Raw genomic sequence first — 20,822 nt, 5'->3', positions numbered from 1 at the left:
ATCTTTTAAGCCAGTTTGTCATTTGGACACAAGTTGTCTGGGGTGAGACTGCCACAGAAGAAACCATTTCACCCAGAGCAGTGCTGCAGCAAAGCCCTAGAGGAACATGGTGCTGTGAAACCTCTTTGCTTGCTGCTGCTCTCTGGTGGGGGCTGCCTGCTTTCACAGCAGGTTATTCTAGGCCTAAAGCTTTCATCACTGAGTTCTCAAAGCTTCATTTGTATCTGGTAGACTGTTCCTGCCTGTGTCAGGGTATGAGAGGTTGGTTGAGGCTCAGTATCAATGTCATTGAACTCCTTCTCTTTGTGGGGCTCTTCAGGAGCAAGAAGCTGCCAGGCTCAGGTGTGAAGGCAACACAGGCTAATATTGGAAATATTACTACTGCCTAGGGAATGAGAGGACTGTCATGGAACTGGACAGAAATTGTTTTCAGTTAAAGTAACATCTCTGGGATTGTGTCCTTTAGGGTGTTAAAAATAATCCCTGGATCTGTGGAGTGAGGCAGCCTCGTGGCAGTAGAGCAAAAGGTTGCTCTTATAAATGAGAACCTTATCAAGTGAAAAAGATTGCAGCTAAAAATATCCCACATTGATACTTAATGTCACAAGAGATTGGGGTTTTTTGAGGTTAGAAGGGCTTCAAAGAGCCACCCAAAGAGAAATCATTGAACTGTAGAATAGCTCAGGTTGGAAGGGACCTCAGAGATCCTCTACTGCCATGGCAGTAGATCCCTGCCATGGGCAGAGACACCTCTCAACTAGACTCAGCTGCTCAAGGCCTCATCTGCCCTGGCCTTGGACACCCCCAGGGAGCAGGCAGCAGGCAGCCACAGCCTCCCTGGGTGGCCTGTTCCAGTCTCACCACCCTGGTACTGAAGAACTTCTTCCTCAGCTCCAGTCTAACCCTGCTGTGTCTCAGCTTCACACCATTCCCCCTTGGCCTGTCTCTAGACACACATGAAAAGTCTCTTAGGAAGGATTAAGAAAGCTCTGTAGAGGAGAAAGTATAAAGTGAAATACAGCAAACCCCAGGACAGCAGCAGGAAGTCTGAGATTGCTCCAGTTCCAGTATTAATGGAACTTTAAACAGAATTTCCTCCAAACCAGCTTGGATCTCTCTGGCTTCAGAGCTGTTTGCCCAAAGCAGAAGGTCTTTTAAACAGCCTGAAACAAATTGCAGATGACTTAGCAATGTGAGGTCAAAACCAATCCTTTGCTGTAGGGTGGAGGGTTGTGTCAGCTGCTCTGTGCCCCAGGCTGTTCTTCCAAGCTGGCCAGGAGATCCTTTGTCCTGGCAGAGGCCTCCAGCCAGGGTGAGGATGGAGATGTCTCAGATCAGCTGATCCACTGGAGCTCTGTTCTCACACCTGCTGTGTCCTGTGCAGTACTTTGAGGTGGATGCAATCTGAATGTCAGCACGTGGCTCTAATCCTACACCACCTTTGCTGTCACCTCTGCACTTTGGCTGCTTTTTATCCAACCAGAAGCTTCTCTGCAAGGTTTGGTTTTCATGTGAACTCTTGGAGTGCTTCCCTGCAGTCACGTTAGAGCTGGCTAGGAAGGGTGTTGTGTGAGGTGGGGTTTCCTAGGGTTGTGCTTTTGCAGTGACTTTCCAAGTCCTTTGGAGGTGTTTTTTACCCACTTTGGGTTTTGCTTTGGTAGGGATTTTGTTTGTTGTTGTACAAACCTGCAATATTTTTGTGAGTGGAAGCAGGAAGAGAGGAGAATCTGAAAATGAGCTTAGCCAAAGAGCAGAGGTATTTGCTGGTTGAAGTTATGTAGATTTGTTTGACCCTCAGCTGCCCCTCTCCAAGTGTTCTCAGTCCTTTGTCTCTTGATCTGGGCTTGTGGGCAGATCCTGAGGCTTTAGAGCAAGAGGGTTCAGAGCTACACTGACTGCTGGAACCAACATTGTGCAATTCTGAGCTTAGTGATCTTTCTGTTCCACCTCTGTGTGAGCAGGAATCCAAGACTGGTGATCTGTTGAGATGAAAGCTTTCCAGATATTAACATATTTATCCTACCAGACCATTCCTCACATGTAAAGGAGCTACAGAGCTGAAGGTCTCTGTCAGAAAACACCTAAAGCATGTGACCACGGGACCATGTTCTGTAACAGCACAGCCAATAGTGGATGTGTCACAGCCTGAGCACATCACCTGGGTTAGTGTCTCCTTCCCATTCTGATGCTCTTAACTGCCTTTCCAGTTTTACTGTAGTGCAAGGATTCCCAAACCTGGATTTGCTTGGGGCTGGCCAGCAGTGGCAGCAGCAGTGAGTACCTGCAGCCCGAGCTTGAGGTCTGCACTGGGCTCTAGGAACCCCAGCGGCAGGGAGCCTGCAGGCTGCAGCCTGCCTGGGCTGTGATGGAGGGGAAGGGAAGAGGCCTGCACCACCAGCACTGCCCCTGCTCTGGGGACAGGAGGGGCTCATAGCTCAGGAGTCCAAAAAACTGAGCTCTCTGGGGCGGGGGAGCTGATGACTGAGTGGTTCTCTTGTATGAGTGCTTCAACCGAGTGCCAGCTGAGCAGTGACTGCTCAGAGTGCAGCTGGGGGCTGCTGCAGCCCTGCTCACCTGCCTGCTGAGCTCTGCTGCTGGGAGCCCTCCCTTCTCTAGAGAGACAGCAGCAGCTCCTCTCTTTATGCAGGGCAGGAAGAAGTCAGTGGGGGAGTGTTTGGCACTTAATGCAGCGTTCACTGCCCAGACATCCATTCCCTGTTTCCTCCAGGTCAGCAGAGAATCAGGAACTGCCACCGCCATGTTCTTGGCAGAGAGCAGCACGTGTACCACCTTTAAGTGGTTTGCATATCACCAGTGGTACACCACAGTTTGGGAACCCCTGGTATAGTATCATTATATTTCTACAATCACCTGACCTCACATTTTTAAGTAATACATAAGCACGAGGGATCAAATGGAGGTGTTTTTTTTTGTTGTTTTTTTAACCTTAACTTTCACATTTCCTGATCTTTGAGTTCTTAGCTGTGCAACCCTAATACTGCATTAAAATTTCGTGAAGCTTTGAATTCCTAGGATGGAGACCAGAAAGAGAATAAAGGGGAATTAGGGTCTAGGAGAAGAGACAAAGCAAGACCTAAATAAAAAGGAGAGGGGTTTTGTACTTTGTGTTCTGTATAGCTACTGCTGGGGTCCTGTGCAGGAGGCAGGTGTCAGGAGCAGTGGGTGAGTGATTTTAAAGAGCCAGGGCTTTGAAGCCAGAAAAGTTCTCCTAGCATGGAGCCAGTGGAAAACCTCTATCTGCACCCTGCAATGGTCAACCTGTGCTTACATGTGGTTTGCTATTTTGATGCTGGAAAGCTACTGCAGTTAGAATTCCTGCCTTAAGGAATCAAGCCCCGAGACTGAAATTCTGTAGCTAGAGATGTGGGGCACCCCAGCTACTGAGGACCGACTCAGGAGGTGCCAGTGTGTCCTTAGCTGCCTAATAGCTGCGAGTAGGCACCACTGTGGCTTATTTAACAGCCTTGCTCATACTGGGAGTGTTTGCCTGCACCTGCTGCCTCGTGGTGGGGAAGGGAGCAGGTTTTGTTCTGTTCCCCCCAAAAAGAAACATAAATTAATACACAGTCTCTAGTCCTAAGAATAAAGCAGCTCCTCCCCACCCCCCGCCCCAGCAATGGCCAAAGAAACCCTATGACCTAAACCTTCCCCACGCCATTTTAGGGGCAAGAAAAGGAGGATCTGGGATGCAGGCTCCTTGAGCAAAGTAAGTGGGAGAGGTCTGAGGGCAGCTTGAAGCAAGCCGGGCCCTCTGGGGAGGCATTGCCTGGTATCTGCACTCCAGCGATGCCACGCTGATGCCCCAGAGCACTCTGAATAGCCTAGCCGAGCTGCAGAGATGGACCCAGGGCCCCTCTGAAGCTGACCATGTAATCTTGCCTTGCAACTCTCCTGTTGCCTGCCTGTTCCTAAGGCCAGCTCCCTATTGCTAAAGCAGTTGGAATATTTGTAACACTTTTTTCCTGGCAGCTGTCAATTTGATTGTCAGTTTGAATGGGGAAACATTTCTTTCTGGCACTTTTGATGTCCATGTAGCAAATAATTCATTCTCAGTTGCTTCCCATTCGAGTGCATTTGCTTGATTGACTTGAACTTTTACATGCAATATTGTGCTTTTTATTTGCTAGGTTCTCTCCCATGGGTGTAGATCACATGAGTGGGCTTTCTGGTGTAAATGTTCCAGGAAACGCATCTTCTGGCTGGTGTATCTTCATCTACAACCTTGGGCAAGATGCTGATGAGGGAATCCTCTGGCAGATGTTTGGCCCCTTTGGCGCGGTTACCAATGTGAAAGTCATTCGAGATTTCAACACCAACAAGTGCAAAGGTTTTGGTTTTGTGACCATGACAAACTATGAAGAAGCTGCAATGGCCATAGCAAGTCTTAATGGCTACCGCCTGGGGGACAAAATCTTACAGGTTTCCTTCAAAACCAACAAGTCCCACAAATAACTTGCTCGTGCTCTCTTGGTTTTGTTTTTTTCTCCCCCCTTCCCACCCTCCCCCAACTCCCCCCCCCACCCCCCTTTTCTTTTCTTTTGGTTTGTTTTGGGTTTGTTTTGTTTTGGTTTTGTTCTTGGGTTTTTTTTTTTCCTTTCTTTTTTTTGTATGGAATAGCTTAAAAGAAAAATGGAGTGACAGAAGTGGAACCTTTTATTTTTGGTTGTTTAGTGTTAAGACTCATCCTGCGCGCCAATCTTCACCAATGTTTGTCTTTAGTCTAAATGAGAAGTGGAAAGAAAGAGTTGAGTGGGGGAGGGGAAGCGGGGGGGGAGGGGAGGTGGGGAGGGGGTGGGGAGAGGAGAAAAAGAGGTTTTTATATGCTGGGATGCAACTGACATGTTCAAATGTTTGAAAAGAATCCCACCGTGTTAGACCAACTTTTAAGTTCCTTTTTAAGTTATTTCATTTCAAACGTGGTCAAAACAACAACAACCAAACCAAACTTACTCCCTCCCCCTCCCCTTACCCCCTCTCTCACCCCCTGAAATCTCCCCAGTAGACTGATTGCATTACCGACAGCCTCAGGATGGTGGTAAAACCGAAGCATGCTTTCACTTATGAGACTAACATTTGTTCCATGGAATGTTGGCTGCAAAAAAAAACCAAAACTGGAATTTGCTGACAAGTAGCAGGCTGAATTTTTTTGTTTTCCCTTTCCTGGTTTGTTTGGGTGTTTTTTTTTTTCTCCTCTTATTCTTTTCTCTTTTTCTTTGACGTAGTTCTTTTCCCCTACCCCTTTGCCCCCCCAGCCTCAAGTAGCACGGAAGCAAAGTTGAGCTGATGCCGATGTTTAGCTTGCCAGCCAGTTGGGTTGATTTGTTGTGTTAATCGATTTGATTTTGTTCATTTGCATCACTACACATAGAGCTGAGGGAGCAGGCTTTGGGGGGGGCAAAAAAAGTCAAGGTCTTGTAAGTAGCAGCATGCCAAGCGTAGCTTTTAACACCATTGAGGAGGTAAGTTGCACACTGAGCAGTGGCCAAGCTGTCCCAGTTGGCAGGTTTTTAGAAACACAAGTTTCTTTTGGTTTCCTTTTGGTTTTGTTTGTTTTTTTTTTAAGCCCACTTGGATAGGAATGGACCAAAGAGTTTCAAAGAAACTCTGGGAAGATTTCAGAGTCAAAAAATGAAACTCCATAAAAAAACAACAACAACAAACCCCAACCAACCCTCCCCCCCCACCCCCCCCCCACCCCCTCCCCAATAAAGGAAAAAACCAAGCGTGAATTTTCTGTTGCTACTTCATCCAACTGAATCTCTTCTCTCCAAATACCTAATGCATGGTGCACTACTTACTGGTACATTATAACACACAGTGAGCTCCTGAGCTGATCCTTGGGGTTGGAACCCCTTGGGTAGCTCTGTTCTGTAAAGACAAAACTCTCTCCCCCCCCTCAACCCCCCCCCCCCCCCCCGCCCCGGTCTCTAAACATTTGAGCATTGTGTTTCTCGCATCCCTTCTAATGAGTGCTAGATTGAGTTTGTTGTTACTCTTCTTCTCTTTTTCTTTTTGGTTTTTTTTTTGGGTTCTGTTTCATTAGGATTTTGTTTTGACAACTTAGCTTTACTACTTTGAACACTCAGCAGAAAAGTACTTAACGACTTGCAAGTTAGATATTAACAACAACAACAAAACCACCCCCAACCCTTTGATTTGTAGATGGAAAGATGAATCCCTCACCCCTGAGGTGTTATTTTTTTTTCTTCCTGCAGACTGCCTTGAAACTTTGAGTTGTTCTGTTTCTGTTAATTTTCTTTTGCTTTTTTGTGTTTTTGGTTTGTTTTTACTTTTGCATTTAAGAACATTAAATTTGATTTTGTTTTGCTCAACTTTTGTTTTGTTTTGTTATTTTCTGTTTTTTTGCTGAGTCCTGCACCAAACGTCCAGCTTTCAAAGAGCGGTTTAAGGAGCTCTAGTTCCTCTCTTCAGAGTTTTAAGTTCCTCCTTTGAGAGATGAGCACAAGGGGGGGGAAAAAAAAACAAGAACAAAAGGGCTGTGAAACAAGGGCACTACAGCAAACCTGGCGCACAGAGGCTGTGCCACAGGCTGATGTAACCCTGCAGGTGTTCTCGGGGAGGAAACCTGGAAAGGATTCCTCCTCAGGTAAAGCTGTGTGAGGGTGCTGGCACCACTGCCTGGGCAGCTTCCAGCTCTGGTGTTGATGTTCAGTCACCAGAAGGTAGAGCAGATGTGGGGTCAGGGGCAGTTTTCTTGCAGTGTCTCCTTTGTTTTTTCTGTGAACCTCTATCAGTCCCAGAGTTGATGTTCAGACTCCAGAGGCTGTTCCGTGCTGCCTGCTCCTTTCTCTCCGTGCCCAGCTGTCCTTGCCTTGGCTCACAGTCATTTCTCCTCTTCCTGCAATGGGATCTGCAGTCTTGCACAGCCCAAAGAGGTCTGCTCAGCATGGCTGCCCTGAGAGCAGCTGATCTGGCTGCCCATCTCCATCACCCCCAGCACTGTCTAGGAAACACTGCTGCTGTTCCTGGAGCTGCCTCTGGCTTACTGAAGGCCTTGGCACAGTGAGCAGCCTCCTGCTGCCTTGGAGCTTGTGCCCACTGAGTGGCAGTGGGATTTCTGCTCTTGCTGCTTTCAACCTTGCCTTTCCTGCCATTCCTGTTCAGTACCACTTTTGAGAAGTGGGATGGTGCCTGTGACAGAGCAACCACCCAACCCCCACCCCACACAGTGTGCTTTCTGGCTGGCTGTTCCAGATGCTTCCACCAGTTCCTCACCATTCATTTGTCACTTCACTGAATGCTTTGTTTCTGTGTGCAGGGAGAGATGCTGAAGCCTTTGGGAGATTCCTCCCAAGTCAGAGCTATGTAGTATCAAGAACTACCAAGTGTCCCTCACCACCTCTTAACCTCACGCTGCCCTGTCCCACATGAGTGCCCTGCAGCCATTTCCAGTTCCCTGCCACTCTCTCTTGCCTTATTTCTTGTAAGGTTGGTTTTTCAAATGAGATGGAAGTTGCCGTATTATCAGAGGGGGTTTAGACCTCCAGTGACTGACAGCCTGAGCGTGGCTTGGCTTCAGCAGTGCTTACAGACACTGTCCTCTGCCCATTCCCCCTGCAGCAGCAGCACTGCTGGCAGCTCACCAGCTGGCACTTGAATTTTTTGCAATAAAGCTTCTCTTGGAGGCTTTTTTGCATCACTGGCATCTGACCACCACTTGGGTGATTTTTCCATCTCCCATTCTTTGCTAAACAGGAAGGAAATGCAGTTTCAGCAGGGGGATGGAAACATCTTTTAGGAACATCTGATCGTAGCTTCTGCTAGTTGCTCTGCAAATAGTTAGCAGGCAATTTATATGAGCAAAGCAGTCCTGCTAAAAGGCCAAGGGCTGCTCCTAGAAATAGTGGCTGAGCAGTACCATTGTGACAGCAAATACTTGGTCTAAATAACAGAAGACAAGGAAAACCTGGGCATGTGTGCTCGGTGTTCTTTCCCTGCCCATGCAGCCACCTGGTAAAGACCAGAAGGAAACTTTTGCAAGTGTAACAATACTTGCAAGTAGTCTGCCATCAGGTGTTTTTTTACCCAGAAAGCAGGAGCAGCTCATTTCCTTCCCATCCAGCTTGCCCTCTTTAAGAGCTCCTCTTGGAACAGTCCTGTTTCAAGAGAGGTTTTGGCCTCTGAATCCTCAGGGAGTTTAGAAAAGCTGTAGCTGCCTTCTGCTTTCTCATCCTTCAGGCTGATGAAATCCAGATGTGTCTTTCAGGTGACACTTCTCAGTCATTGCTTACAACATCTTTGTGAAGCCAAAGTTCTGGCTCAAGGCAGAGGTTTCTTGAGATTTGTCATGAGGTGCAGTAGGTGCAGTGTAGAGAATGTGAGGTGGCCTTGGTTGTTGGGTTAGGATGTGATGTCAGATTTTAAAGGCCTGGATTTGATGGTCCAGACTGGAAAGGTGCCAGAGGAAATCGCTGCAGTGGGAGTGTTTTGGGGCCTTGTAGAATAGGGGAGAAGCCCCATAGCAGACCCTGAGGTACATGCTTCTGAGGGATCAGGGATAATTGCTGAGGAGAGCACTTGGTGCTGGCCACGCTTCACTTCAGGGTCTGCTGTGGAGATGCTGAGGAGAGCTGTGATGTCTCTGGGGACAGCCGCGGGGTTTGTGCCAGCACTTCTGAGCACATCCATCTGCCTTTCTTGAAGCTGCCATCAGGCAACACCATTTTCTCTACTCCCTGAGTTGATCACACAGGCAAATATGGTGCCAGAAGGGGAAATCCATCTCCCCATGTTTAAAAAGAAGAGGTGAGAGAAGGCTTCTTCAGCCCTGCCCTTAGGGTAGCTGGGCTCAAGCCGCCAAGTGGGAGTGCAAATGGCCAGACCAGAGGTCGTGGTGTCAGGCTTCAGTTGGGCTGTTTGCTTTCTGTCCAGACCTGTCCTGCTTTCACAGAGCTCTCCTGTGCCTGTGACTGCTCAGCACTTGAGCACAGCCTGGCCTCTGCTGCTGTGGCTTTCTGCAGCAGGGAGCCACCCTGGGCTTTCGCTTTGTGGACTGGGAGCAGGCTGCACAGCAGTCACCTTTGAGCCTTGGCTCCTGTGGCAGTACAAAGATGTCCTGTGTGAGAGCAGGATCCTATGTCAGGACTTGGGCAACCTCCAGACCTTTGAGTCTTTTTCAGGCCAGTTTTGTGTTTCAGGAAATGTCAGTAGCTGTCTGCTGCTATTTCAGTTATTGCTTTGTCACTTGGAGCTGTAGGACTTTATCTTGGCATCGCTTCTGAAGGGGAAGCTCTGCTGCCCTTACTTGGAATCTTTTCCTCCACTCTCTTGCTTTGTAAGACTCCAGGAAGGTTCTTCTCAGGCCAAGGCATGGCTGCTGCACACTCTGGCTTTGGGGCTGTTTCCAGAGGTTCACAGGAGCAGTCTTGAGTCTTTACAAGACTGTGGAGTTTCACTCCAAAATGAGACAATGCCTAGTTCAGAGCAAAACTGTCCTGAGTGTGGCTGAATGCCACCTGCAGACTTCTCTGAAGATTTCCTGGGCTTTAGTTGTGTTGCACAGAATAAAAACAAAGAGAAATCAACCTGATTCTCTTAGCATCTGAAAAAAAAGTTGAGTTATGTCCCATTAAAAATTCCTTGAAGGCTTCATCCAGACTTGGGCCTTTCCCCTCTGATTTACTAAGTTTTTGTTCCTTCTCAGGAACTGACATGTGTTGCCCAGATTTCCACTATGAATGGAATTCAGCCCTCTGCAGAAAGCTGACTGCACAGATCTGATCACACTTAAGCCTTGTGTGAAGCCTTTGCAGACAGGGAAGATTCCAAGCCCATGCAGAAAGGGAAGCTGGGGCCGTGCAGTGTGCCCAGCCCCAGCTGGCAGTGGCAGGCACAGCTCCTGCAGCGGTGGCATTGGCAGGACAGCAATAAAGAGCAGGATCCAAAGCAGGTTAGTGTTTAGGTCTCTTGTGATTCCATTTTAGATGGTGTCTGTGTACCCAAGTGTGGGATTTTTGTTCTTCAAGCTCCATCACCATGAGTCTGGGTCACTTGAGATGCTGTGCTCAGCTCTTCTGCCTAGAGGGAGGGGACCTGAGCCAGCAGAGCTAATAACACTGCCTCCTGAGCCGAGCTTGTGCCAATCCCTTTGCTTCTGCTCTAGATCTGGAACCAAGGAGGAAGAAGGCAGGAAATGCCACTGTGCAGAACAGCATCCCCACAGTGGTGTGTCTCCACAGCTCTCTCCCTTTGTTTGCCTTCATCTGTGTCACCAGAGCACGAAAGCCACTGAACATTCAGAGATCCACAAGCCACTGAAACAGGATCCATTGCTCCCTGCAGTACCACTTGGTCTGTTCATTGCCCATTCCATTTGCCCAGGTGACCAAAGGGTGTTGGTGTGGAGAGGACACCTAATTTTGTAGGGGCACTGAAGGTTGTAGTCATTGCTTATCCAAAGCAGTTAAAGCTCTTGGTGAGGGCTGGCACAGCTCCATTTGTAGGCAGGAATGGGCAGCAGGTAAAACCAAACCAGAGAAATAACTGCAAGGGGCAACCAGGCTTTTGGAATTTTGGGGAACAAATGGTCCCCAAGCTCCTCAACCATTAACTACACATTTTGTGTTGCTTTAATGTTCTGGGTGAGGTCAATAAGGTAGAGAATCCATAAACATTTCAGCAGAGGCTTTTGTCAGTGCATTCTAAACTAACTGAAGTTGCTTTGGGGCCAGTTCAGTTAAGTGGTTAAAACCCCAACCTTGGAGAGTGTCCCCACATTGACCTTTTTAGCCAAATAAAGAGCTCTTACAATCAAATCAACCATTTCTGGCCATCAGGTCCTCTGAGCCAGACCCCTGCCAAGGCTTAGGAGGTGTGGGAGGTTTCTGTGCTCTTTGTGAGCTCTCCTGCTTCAATCACAAGTCAAATACAGAGCAACTTGTTCTGGGGCTGCCTCTGGCAGAAGGTGACCACAAAGAGGGGATGCATTCTTTGGAACACTGTCAGTGAAGCACCTGATTGTAGCACTGCTACTTCTAGGCTCCTGAGAATAGCTGTAGAGTGAAGGGACCAAAGGCATATTGAGCATGAGGAACAGTTCCCTTGGAGCTCCCTGCGTGGAGCTGCACTTGTTTGGTTTGGTTTTCTGTTTGGTTTTGGTTTGGTTTGGTTTGGTTTTTTTTCCCCTCACCCCACGAACTGACTTTATCACCTGAGGTACTTCAGTCTCTGGAAGCAGAAGAGTCTGTCTGTACCATAGACGAGGTCCTGCTGCAGCCCTGCTCTTAGGAGCACAATAGCACTGACAAATACGAAGGTCTGAAGGCCTGGTCTTACTTCCTGTGGTTATTAATCCTTATTGGGTTTACTCCTCATTAACTGGGGACAATGCAGAGTTGGTGAAAAGAGTCAGAGTTTCTCCAGTGCCCCCAGAGCTGGTGCCTGTCCTGGGTGACTGCCCCGTGACAGCTGGCAGAGCTCAGGTCCACTCTGAGGTCAGTCAGGTACAGCAGCACTTCTGCGAAGGCTTTTTGCTAGCACGCCCTTGCAGCAGAACTAAATCAAACATTTTGGTGTTGCTTTTCCCTCCTGCACCACTTGAAAAGCAGTTGAAGCCTTTCTGCTGTCTAAAGCAAACCACAGCACCCAGTGAGTGGATTTGACTCTGAGCCCTGGTGTGTTTTCTGCCCTCTTGCAGCCGTGGGGGTTTGGTGTGCATCACACCTGGGAGAGAGCACTGACAAGAGCTGGAGCTAGGAATGTTTTTCTGTTGAGTGGAAATTTCAGCACTTAAATGATTTGCTTTGGTTTTTTTTTTTTGGTGGATAATGATGGAAAATCAGTGACATTAGAACTGCCACCTGCAACCTTGATTGAACAACTTGTGCTCACCTTTTAGAGTCTCGCTTCTCATCCCGTTGGGCCTTAGGTTTGAAACCTTTCGGAGCAACTTTTCAGTGGTACAGCAGAAACTTTTCCCACTCGGTCATTGAGAAGAAACTCAGCCTTGAGACTTTTGGAGCCTAAATTGGGCTTAAGCCTTGCTTTGAGCCAGTGATTTGGAACAACCCCTGTACTTCTAGTCCTTCCCTTCAGTTGCTTTCCCCTTGACTTCTGTAACCCTGGGTCTATGAACGAAGCCTGTTGGTGGGTCAGGAGGGTTTCTCAAGTTGTTTTTTCTTCTCCTTTTCTTTTTTTTCTCTCTTCTCCATACTGTACAGTATATGGTTCAATATTTTGTATATTTAGTGTGTTTTTAAGTTATTGATTTGTTTTATATCTCAAATAATTTATTTTTCAGGTACCACTTTCATTTAAAACTTTGTTTTTACATGGGTTTATTTTAAATAAAGTACGACACTGCTTTCCAAATGTCTAAAACCGAAGTTTGGATCCCATTGTGTTTGTTTTTTTTCAAGACCACTCCTGTCAATTCACTTCTGGGAGAGAAGTAACTGCAGAGCTGTCTGTCCCCCCACTCCACACTTTGCTTGTGCTTCACTTCAAGCCCTCAGGGATTTTCTGCTGTGATACTTGTATTATTTTTTTTTGGGGGAGCGACCTGGAAAGATTGGGAAGTTTCCTCTTGAAACAGCTCTGAGCTTTGTTGACTGCAGCAGCAGCAGCAGCTTTGTACAAGCCTGTGGATGGCAATGCTGAGCTTTCTTTTCTACATGGTGTTTTCACAATGAAATGAAGCAGCACCTAGCTCCTGAGGCTAGTGTCCATCATCCTTCCACGGAGGGCTCTGTCGGTAGTGCAGAGGAGCTCTGAACTTCTGCCCCGTGTCTGTGCCTGGCTTTGTTGGGTCCTTGTCTGGAACATGCCAATCGTGCACTGCAGTGATCCCTGCTGAAAGGTGATGTACTCCACATGCCACTTGAGGCTTTTACTTAATTGCTTACATTTTGTCTTCTTTTCCCTGCAGGAATTGGATTGTTGTTGTGCAATTTGGAGTTTGACTTTTTGTCTCAGAAGAATCTGAGTCCTGTTGATGATTTGGCTCCACTAAAGAGTTTCTTACCTGTAGCCTTGGTAGAGAGATGGAATTAAAGGGAGGTGCATGGTTGCCTTTTGTTTTTCAAGGGGGGATAAAAACCCTCAGTTCTCTTCACCACCTGTTGTTCATCCTGATTAAACCAAAAGCAAAGCCCAGCAGCACTGTCCCCAGATGTGTTGGAATGGTTGAAAAGAGCTCTTGAATGAGCCAGCCCTGAGCTGCGAGCTCAGGAGGCTGCCCCAGCTCCTTTGGTACAGCTGTGGCTGTGAGGCAGGACAGGCACCCGGCCCTGGGGAGGTACTGGAAGTGACCTTTGTGAGAAATGCTGCAGAAACCTTGTCCTGGCAGTCAGGAAGGGCTTGTGTGCTGCTGCTAGCTCTGCACAGGATCTTGACAAGGGCTTCTGGTTTTCACCAACACAAGTTTTGAAAGCTTTGATAAATCACTTGGCTCCTGGTGTGTTTCAGCAGCCTCCTTGCTGTGTTCTGCAGTTACAAATTACCCATCTGTGAGAGCTGGGTTCATGATCCTGCCTTGGAGGCACTGCCTCTGATTTTTCTCTTATCTTAATGACTTGAGTGTGCAAAGGGCTGTAAAATAAGAGCAGAGCCTGAGGTGATAACTAGGGAATGGATGTGGTGCTGCATTGGCTTTGGCATCTTGGTGCAGTGGCAAACCGGGTTTGCAGTTACTGGTCTTGGTATGGAAACTGCTGAGTCCAGCACTGGTCACCAACTGATAGGATCATAGAATGGTCTGGGTTGGAAGGGACCTCCAAAGGTCATCAAGTCCAAGCCCCCTTCTTCTGCCTTCTTCACCCCAGCCCCCCACAGTCAGTAGGGAATCCTCAACTAGAGCAGGTTGCCCAGAGCCCTGCTGAGCCTCTCAGCTTGAGCTGCTTCTCTGTGCTGAGCTGGTAAAGAGCAGAGAGGACTATTTTTGGTTGCTACCAACCTAATAACATCACTGAGTGTGCAGCATCTGCTGTAATCAGGAATGCTTTGACTCACCAGTACAGAACTTGAAGCCTTTCTCCTCTGGATGGAGCTGGACAAACTTCTCCATTCCTCCTCCCCCCACATGCTAGTCCTGTGTGACTCCATTCACAGACTGCTTCTGATCACTGTTGGGTTTTCCATCAGACTCCCTGGACATAGACTCTTCCCCCACTTGCTCAGCTGTGGGGACTCTTGGACTCCCCTGCTGTTAAAATTCACTTCCTTCACTTCTGCAGTACTGGAGGGGGGGGGGCCAAAAAAATAAACATTGAAGTGCCTTGGTTTCCATGTCAGGAGCCAAGGAGCAAGGATTTCATCCTGGCTTTGTATTTCCTTCTGTATTTCCTGTCTCTAAAACCCCTAACAAACTGACCTGGAAGCACATTAGTGTAAGGAATGTCCCCTGGGTTGTCTTCATGGTGTGTGTAGCTCAGGATTTTGCCTCCAGCAGTAGCAGGAAGAGAAACTCTTCAGGCAAGCACCTGAACCTTGGTCACCATCCCACCCCCTCCTCCCTTCACTCTCCCTTTGCTTCTCCAGCACACTGTCAGAGCAGCCCAGCCTGTAGCTCTGCTGTCTGCTTTCCTTTTGCTGCTTCACTATTTTGAAGCTCCCTTCCTCTTCCTTAAGCTGTCTTCCATTTATCATTTGCTTCACAGCAGCATGCCTGGAAGAAACAGTGGAGCATTTGTGTGTGTGAGAGCTGTGCAGCTGAGCCCAGAGCCAGGTTTCACTCTTTGCACTGTGACACACAACCTGGAGAAGCAGTGAACTGAAGATGGCATTTTGAATCTGGTTAAAACATAACTTCTGCTGCCATCTCCCTGGCAGATGGTTCCTCTTTGCAACACTTATTGTTTTAGGTGATATTTGGCTTGGTTTGAAATCAGCTTTCCCCTGTTTGAGTTGGATCTAAAGCTTTTCAGAACAGGTTAACATCTTTGCAGAGCTGGAGCTGGGGCACTTCCTCAGGAGCATGTTCTCAGCTTAAACTACAGCTTGAAATAACTTCACAGGGTTGAACAACAAGGAGTTGGGGGCTTCCTGTACTCTTTGAGTAGGTATCAGTGGAGCTGTTGGACTCAACTTTAACTGAAATTCTGCTTGAATGTGTTGGAACAGATTCTGCCCCCAAGTCCAGCCTGTGCATGCTACAGAGATGGTAAAGGAGAGCAAAGCAGAAATTGCTTGGCATAGGAGCAATGCTGAGTCAGTATGAACAGTGCTGAGCTGCCTCCTCATAGGCTTCAGCAGGCTCCAGCTGAGATGTAGTGGAAGCAGCAGGCTTCACCCTGGGGACCTCAGGGCTGTACTGGAGCCTGCATGCAGCTGTGGTAAGTAAGCTTCTGTGCTCCTCTGGAGTCATGGCACAAGTGGTTTGGTCTCAGTGTAATCCAGCTTACCAAATTTGGGATGGACATCTTGGTTACCATCTGTCTTGCTCCACCTCCTGCTGCTGCTTTCCAGGAGACCCTGCAGACAGTCCTGTGTTCAGAGCCTTCTGTGTGCACACAGCTGCTCTCTGTGCATTGCAATGGATGGAGACTGCCTTTGTGGGTACCTCGATGAGGACACCCCCATGATCTGTACCAGCCTTCTGCATGCACATTCCTGCCAGGCCCCAGCCCTGCATAGTGCAGAGGGAACTCTTGCAAAGAGCCTTAAAAATCCAAGGTCTTGTGAGGCTTCCTGAGATGCAGGGGCTGGTGGGACAGAGCTGTGGTAGCCTCAGAAAATTCATCTGCTGCCAGGTGAACACTGCACAGCCAAAGCTTTCTGGAGTTTGTACTGAAACACCCAGCAGCTGGCCCCATGCCTGTGTGCTGCATCTGGGTGCTCCTCAGCAGTGCTCCTGGAGTGCACCACATCACTGCTCCTTGGGGAGCACTTCCAGCACTTCTCCCTCTGGGCAAAATGCTGCCCCTCCTCTGGGAGTCAGTGGCTCCTGACATCCCTTTCATTATGGTATAAGTCACACTTGCTGGGTTCCTCCCTCTCTGTTTTTGCCATGCTTCATGGTCTTAATGTTGTAATCCTTTCTTGCTGCAGGACTGGAGGAAGGAAGCCAATTCAGCCTGGAGAAGGACTCTGGTTCTAGTGAGCTGGCAGTGACTGCCCTGGCACAGCACTGCTGCCTGAGCTGCACTGCCAGGCGCCACTCCCACACCCCTGGCACTGCATTCCAGGAGAGGGCATGGCTGCTTTGCCAGCTTAGATAAAGCACATTCAGGCCTTGCCCACGTGTCTTAAGTGCAGCTTTCTGAAGAAGGCAAGTGGAGGTTTGTGGCTTGTTTGATCACTCAGCCAGCTCACAGGCATGCACCAGTGGTTTGGTTCCTGGGCTGGAAAGGCTCCAGTGCAGTAGTAGTTCCCTGGGAGCCTTCTGGCTGCCCTGCTTTCCAGCTTGTGTTACTCAAACACAGCAGTTCTCAAAGGCAGTACAAGCTGGGAGTCTTGTTTGGAAGCTTTGTGCATTTCTCATGTCTCAGTGTCCAGCACCCTCAGCTGGGCAGTGTGTGACCTTCCTGTGCTGTTGGGGCTGCCTGGGGCCTTGCTGAAGGAAGGCTTGCCCTGAGCATGCCCTCTGCACCTTCACATCACAAATACTGCCCTTAGAGCAGCTCCAGTGCCTGCTGCACAGGATCAGATTTCCCAGCTCCTTTGTTAGCTCACGTTCTGGGTTTAGCTGAGGGAGTCCTGCAAACTGCACAGGGGAGAGCAAGAAGGGGGAAGGACAGACTTCAGTTGGTGAGGTTAGGGCAGTCTGACAATGTGTGAAACACTCCTGCAAAGAGTAACTCCATGACGCTCCCATGGCTGCTGGGTGTCAGGGAAGGTATCTGTAGGAGTGCTGCTGGTTGTGCTCTGTGTGGGGTTGGGGAGCTGTTGGAGTGGGAGATCTGACCCATTGCACTGCTTTGCCTAGGGAGGAAGGTCAGCATCTATCCCTAAGCAAGCTTTTGGTGCACCATCTAAAGGAGGAAAAGAGTTGTGACACCCTGCTGAGAGCAAGGGTGAAAGGGCTTTGCCCAGAAATGTTTTAGCTCTCTGTAGCACAGGTGCTGGAGTGGGACCAGCTCAGCTCTTGGCCAGTTTGTGTCCATTGCCCCTTGTCCTGGCACTGGGCATCAGTGAAGAGAGCCTGGCTCCTTCATCCTGCCCCCCTCCTCCCCTCATATTTATAGACATGGATCAGATCCCCTCTCGGCCTTCTCTTCTCCAGACTAACCAGCCCCAGGACTCTCAGTCTTTCATTACAGCAGAGATGTTCCAGTCCCTCATCCTCCTTGTAGCCTCCACTGGACTCTATCCAGCAGATTCCTTTCTCTCTTGAACTGGGGAACCCAAAACTGCACACAGTGTTCCAGACTCATGCCATTGGACTCTCCCCATCTGTTTAGCCTGGCAAGGTCCCTCTGCAGAACTCTCTTACCCTCTAACAGATCAACTCCTGCCTCCAAGCTGTGAGGCTGCACTTGGCTCCTGCTCACTGAGCTGCTGCTTTTGCTGGATCATGACATGGAAGGGGAGAGGGAGGTGTGTGATTGCAGATTCAGAAGGTGATACTACTGAGGTCTCCAGGAAGACAAACACCAGTTCCCTGCCTGTGTTTTTGGTACCTGGTTGAAAAAGTGATGGAGTGGATGAGTGCAGAGAGTTCTGCTTTTGTAATTGTAGTTACAAACAAGGGATCAAAGGGTGAGGATTGATGGTGTATGTCCTGCTTCAGACTTCACCTGTAGGATGTGCAGGTTGGTGCTCAGGTGTGAAGAAAGCATCTTAAAGAGCAGCTAATAAGTGGCCAATAGGTGACTGGGTGCAGGTATCCTCTTGGGAAGAATTGCCAGGGTGTGAGCAGCAGAAACCAACAGAGGTCAGAGCTGGAGGCTTGGTGGCAGTGGGAGCAGAACTGTGAAAAATTCAGTGTGGCTGGAGCTGTCAGCCAGGCCACAGGTGCAAAGAGCATTTATGGAGTCAGTCAGGTTTGGGTGGGAAGGGACCTTTAAAGCTCATCCAGTCCAACCCCTGCAGCCAGCAGGGACATCTGCAACTAAAGCAGGTTGCTCAGAGCCCTGAACAACCTGACCTGGAATGGTGCCAGGGATGGGACAGCTCCCATGTGGTGAGTTGAAATTTTCCCCTGGACATGAACTTTGCCAGACCAGCTCAGCTGGAAGCAAAGGAAAGCTGTGTTTACAGGCAACACTGCAATCTGCAATGGAGTGCAATGGCTGTGTACTGAATATCCAGGATTTGCAGTATTTACAGATAGTTACAACTAACAAGCAGCACAAGAGCTCCCCTGGTCAGAGACAGCAGGGGAAGCTACCAGCTTCTCCTTTTTCTGTCCCATCCCTACTGCCCTGTACAAAGAAGGGAGAAAGGAGCAAAGAAAGTTGCTATTAGACTTAACCAAAACAAGGCAGCTAAGGTCCAGCAGAAGCAAGTCAGAATCATAGAGTCAGCCCAGGTGGAAGAAGCCTCCAAGATGATCCAGTCCAACCTATCACCCAGCCCTATCCAATCAACTAGTTCATGGCACTAAGTGCCTCATCCAGGCTTTTCTTGAAGAGCTCCAGAGACTCCACCACCTCCCTGGGCAGCCCATTGCAATGGCAAATCGCTCTCTCTGTGAAGAACTTGCTCCTAATATCCAGCCTGTACCTCCCCTGGCACAGCTTGAGACTGCATCCTCTTGTTCTGGTGCTGGGTGCCTGGGAGAACAGACCGACCCCCACCTGGCTCCAACCTCCCTTCAGGTAGTTGTAGACAGCAGTGAGCCTCCTCCAGGCTAAACACCCCCAGCTCCCTCAGCCTCTCCTCACAGGGCTGTGTTCTGGGCCCCTCTCCTTCTCTGGACACATTCCAGTACCTCAACATCTCTCTTGAATTGAAGAGCCCAGAACTGGACACAGTACTCAAGGTGTGGCCTGACCAATGCTGAGTACAGGGAAGGAATAACCTCCCTTGTCTTGCTGGCCACACTATTCCTGATACAGGTCAGGATGCCATTGGCTCTCCTGGCCACCTGGGCACACTGCTGGCTCACATTCAGCCTACTATCTACCAGCACCTCCTTTCTGCCTGGCTGCCCTCCAGCCACTCTGTCCCCAGCCTATAGTGCTGCTTGGGGTTGTTGTGGCCAAAGTGTAGACCCTGGCACTTGGCCTTGGTAAATCTCATCCCATTGGCCTCTGCCCACCCATCCAGACTGTCAAGGTCCCTCTGCAGGGCCCTCCTATCCTCCAACAGATTGACTCCTGCTCCTAACTTGGTGTCATCTGCAAACTTATGATGGACTCAAACCACTCATCCAGATCATCAATAAAGGGATTGAACATCTCTCCAGAGCAATGAAGTGAGAAGAGACAAGAAGGAGGAATTGTTGTGGTCCATCCAGTCTTATGGTAGCTCTCTCTCCAGTGGGATTGTTTAGAATTAGCTTTATTTTCCTTTTCACACTTAATAGTGATTTATTTAACTTCTCCTAATTTTCTGCCCAAGAGCTGTAAAAAACTTTTAAAGGCATAGCCTAAGAGTACCACATTCCACCTCTGAGCAGCCTGTGCCAGGGTCTCACCACCCTCAGCATAAAATAATTCCTTCTCTCCAGGCTGAATCTCCCTCTTAGTTCCACACCATCACCCCTACTCCTGCCCCAAAAGGCTCTGCTAAAAAATCTCTCCCCAGCTTTCTGATGATCATTTGAACTACTGAAAGGCCACCAGAAGTTCTCCCTGGAGCCTTCTCCAGGCTGCACTAGCCCAACTCTCAGCCTGGCCTCGCAGCAAAAGGCTTTCTGCCCTTGGTTCATTTTTGTGGCCCTCCTGCCCTACCCCAACAGGTCCCTGTCTGTCTGCATTCAGCATTTAACTGTTTGGCATTTGGAGAGCAGTCAGCAGAATGGAGTTGAGATGCCTAAACCAAAGAGCTTTCTGAAGGTGGGGTCACACTGCTGGTGTCACCCAGAGCATGGCTAAGGTAATGCTTTGCAGATGATTGAAGACTCCAGGAGGTTTGAAAGGGAAACCAGGAGGAGAATGACCAAAGATCCATTTTGTTGTGGTTCTGCTCAAGGAAGGAGAGTGAGTAGAAGATCTCTGAGGTGAGATAGCAAGGTAAGTGAAGCAGCAAGTTTGGGGTTGGGTGCAATGTTTCAGCCCTGTTCTTCTTTCCTGTCTGTGTCAAGCTAGAGTCTGGGTAGTTTGTGTCTCGAAGTCAAAGGCAAAATATGGTCCTCAGGGTCTGAAGGCTCAACACTGTAAAGATCTCTCTGCTCAGGTGCGTGAGGTAGAGTGGGACCCATCCTGTGGACTCAAGCCATTAAAACTCTTAACACTAAGCCCAGCAGTAAAAGACTTCAGAAGACAACTCCTCTGCTCCTAGAATGCATGAGGCTCACTGCTCATGGAGGTGCTTGTCTCTGGCTGCTGACCACAGCACATGTGTGGTTGAAACGAGACTTGCACCATCTGGAGGGCAAAGGTAAGTGTGTGCTGCCCAGCCAGATGGCAGCACTTCTGCACTGGCACCAGGCCAGCTGCCTCCTGTAGGGATTGTGGAACACTTTACCCAGGGGGTACAGCTCCCTCCTCGTGCTGGAGGCCTGGGAAGTTTGCACCTGGAGAGTGTCAGACAGTGAAGGGCAGCACAGTGCCCAGGCTTGTCCAGCCCCAGGCAGAGACCCCATCAGATGTCTCTGGACTGTGCCTTTCTCTCTGGTGATTTGCTATCCAAACATAAACCTGGGTGCTCAGCATTGTTCCAGATGTGCTTTGCCACTGCATGAAGAGTTTCTGAAGTAGATGTGGGCCCTTGGGAAGCAGTTGGCAGAGGATGCTCCG

At 49.0% G+C, this 20,822-nt stretch overlaps 1 protein-coding gene across 2 annotated transcripts in view; it reads left to right on the top strand.

The window, feature by feature from the left end:
• The window catches only part of ELAVL1 (ELAV like RNA binding protein 1), a 41,513-nt gene extending 35,160 nt beyond the window's left edge, over positions 1 to 6,353 (top strand). The window contains exons 6-7 of one of the 2 annotated variants that reach the window (XM_068156408.1): positions 2,729 to 2,842; positions 4,149 to 6,353. In XM_068156408.1, the coding sequence (XP_068012509.1) occupies positions 2,729 to 2,842; positions 4,149 to 4,473 (439 nt within the window). In that variant the 3' untranslated portion in view covers positions 4,474 to 6,353. The remainder of the gene's footprint in view (positions 1 to 2,728; positions 2,843 to 4,148) is intronic. The other variant, XM_068156409.1, reaches the window with a different exon arrangement.
• The last annotated feature ends 14,469 nt before the right edge of the window (positions 6,354 to 20,822 follow it).

The sequence above is a fragment of the Melanerpes formicivorus genome, unplaced genomic scaffold, assembly GCF_026170545.1.
Source record: "Melanerpes formicivorus ecotype bairdi unplaced genomic scaffold, bMelFor1.0.p_v2 SCAF_34, whole genome shotgun sequence".
NCBI classification, from domain to species: domain Eukaryota; kingdom Metazoa; phylum Chordata; class Aves; order Piciformes; family Picidae; genus Melanerpes; species Melanerpes formicivorus.
The sequence above is the reverse complement of the archived record's forward strand: the minus strand, read 5'-3'. Positions and strand labels throughout refer to the sequence as shown.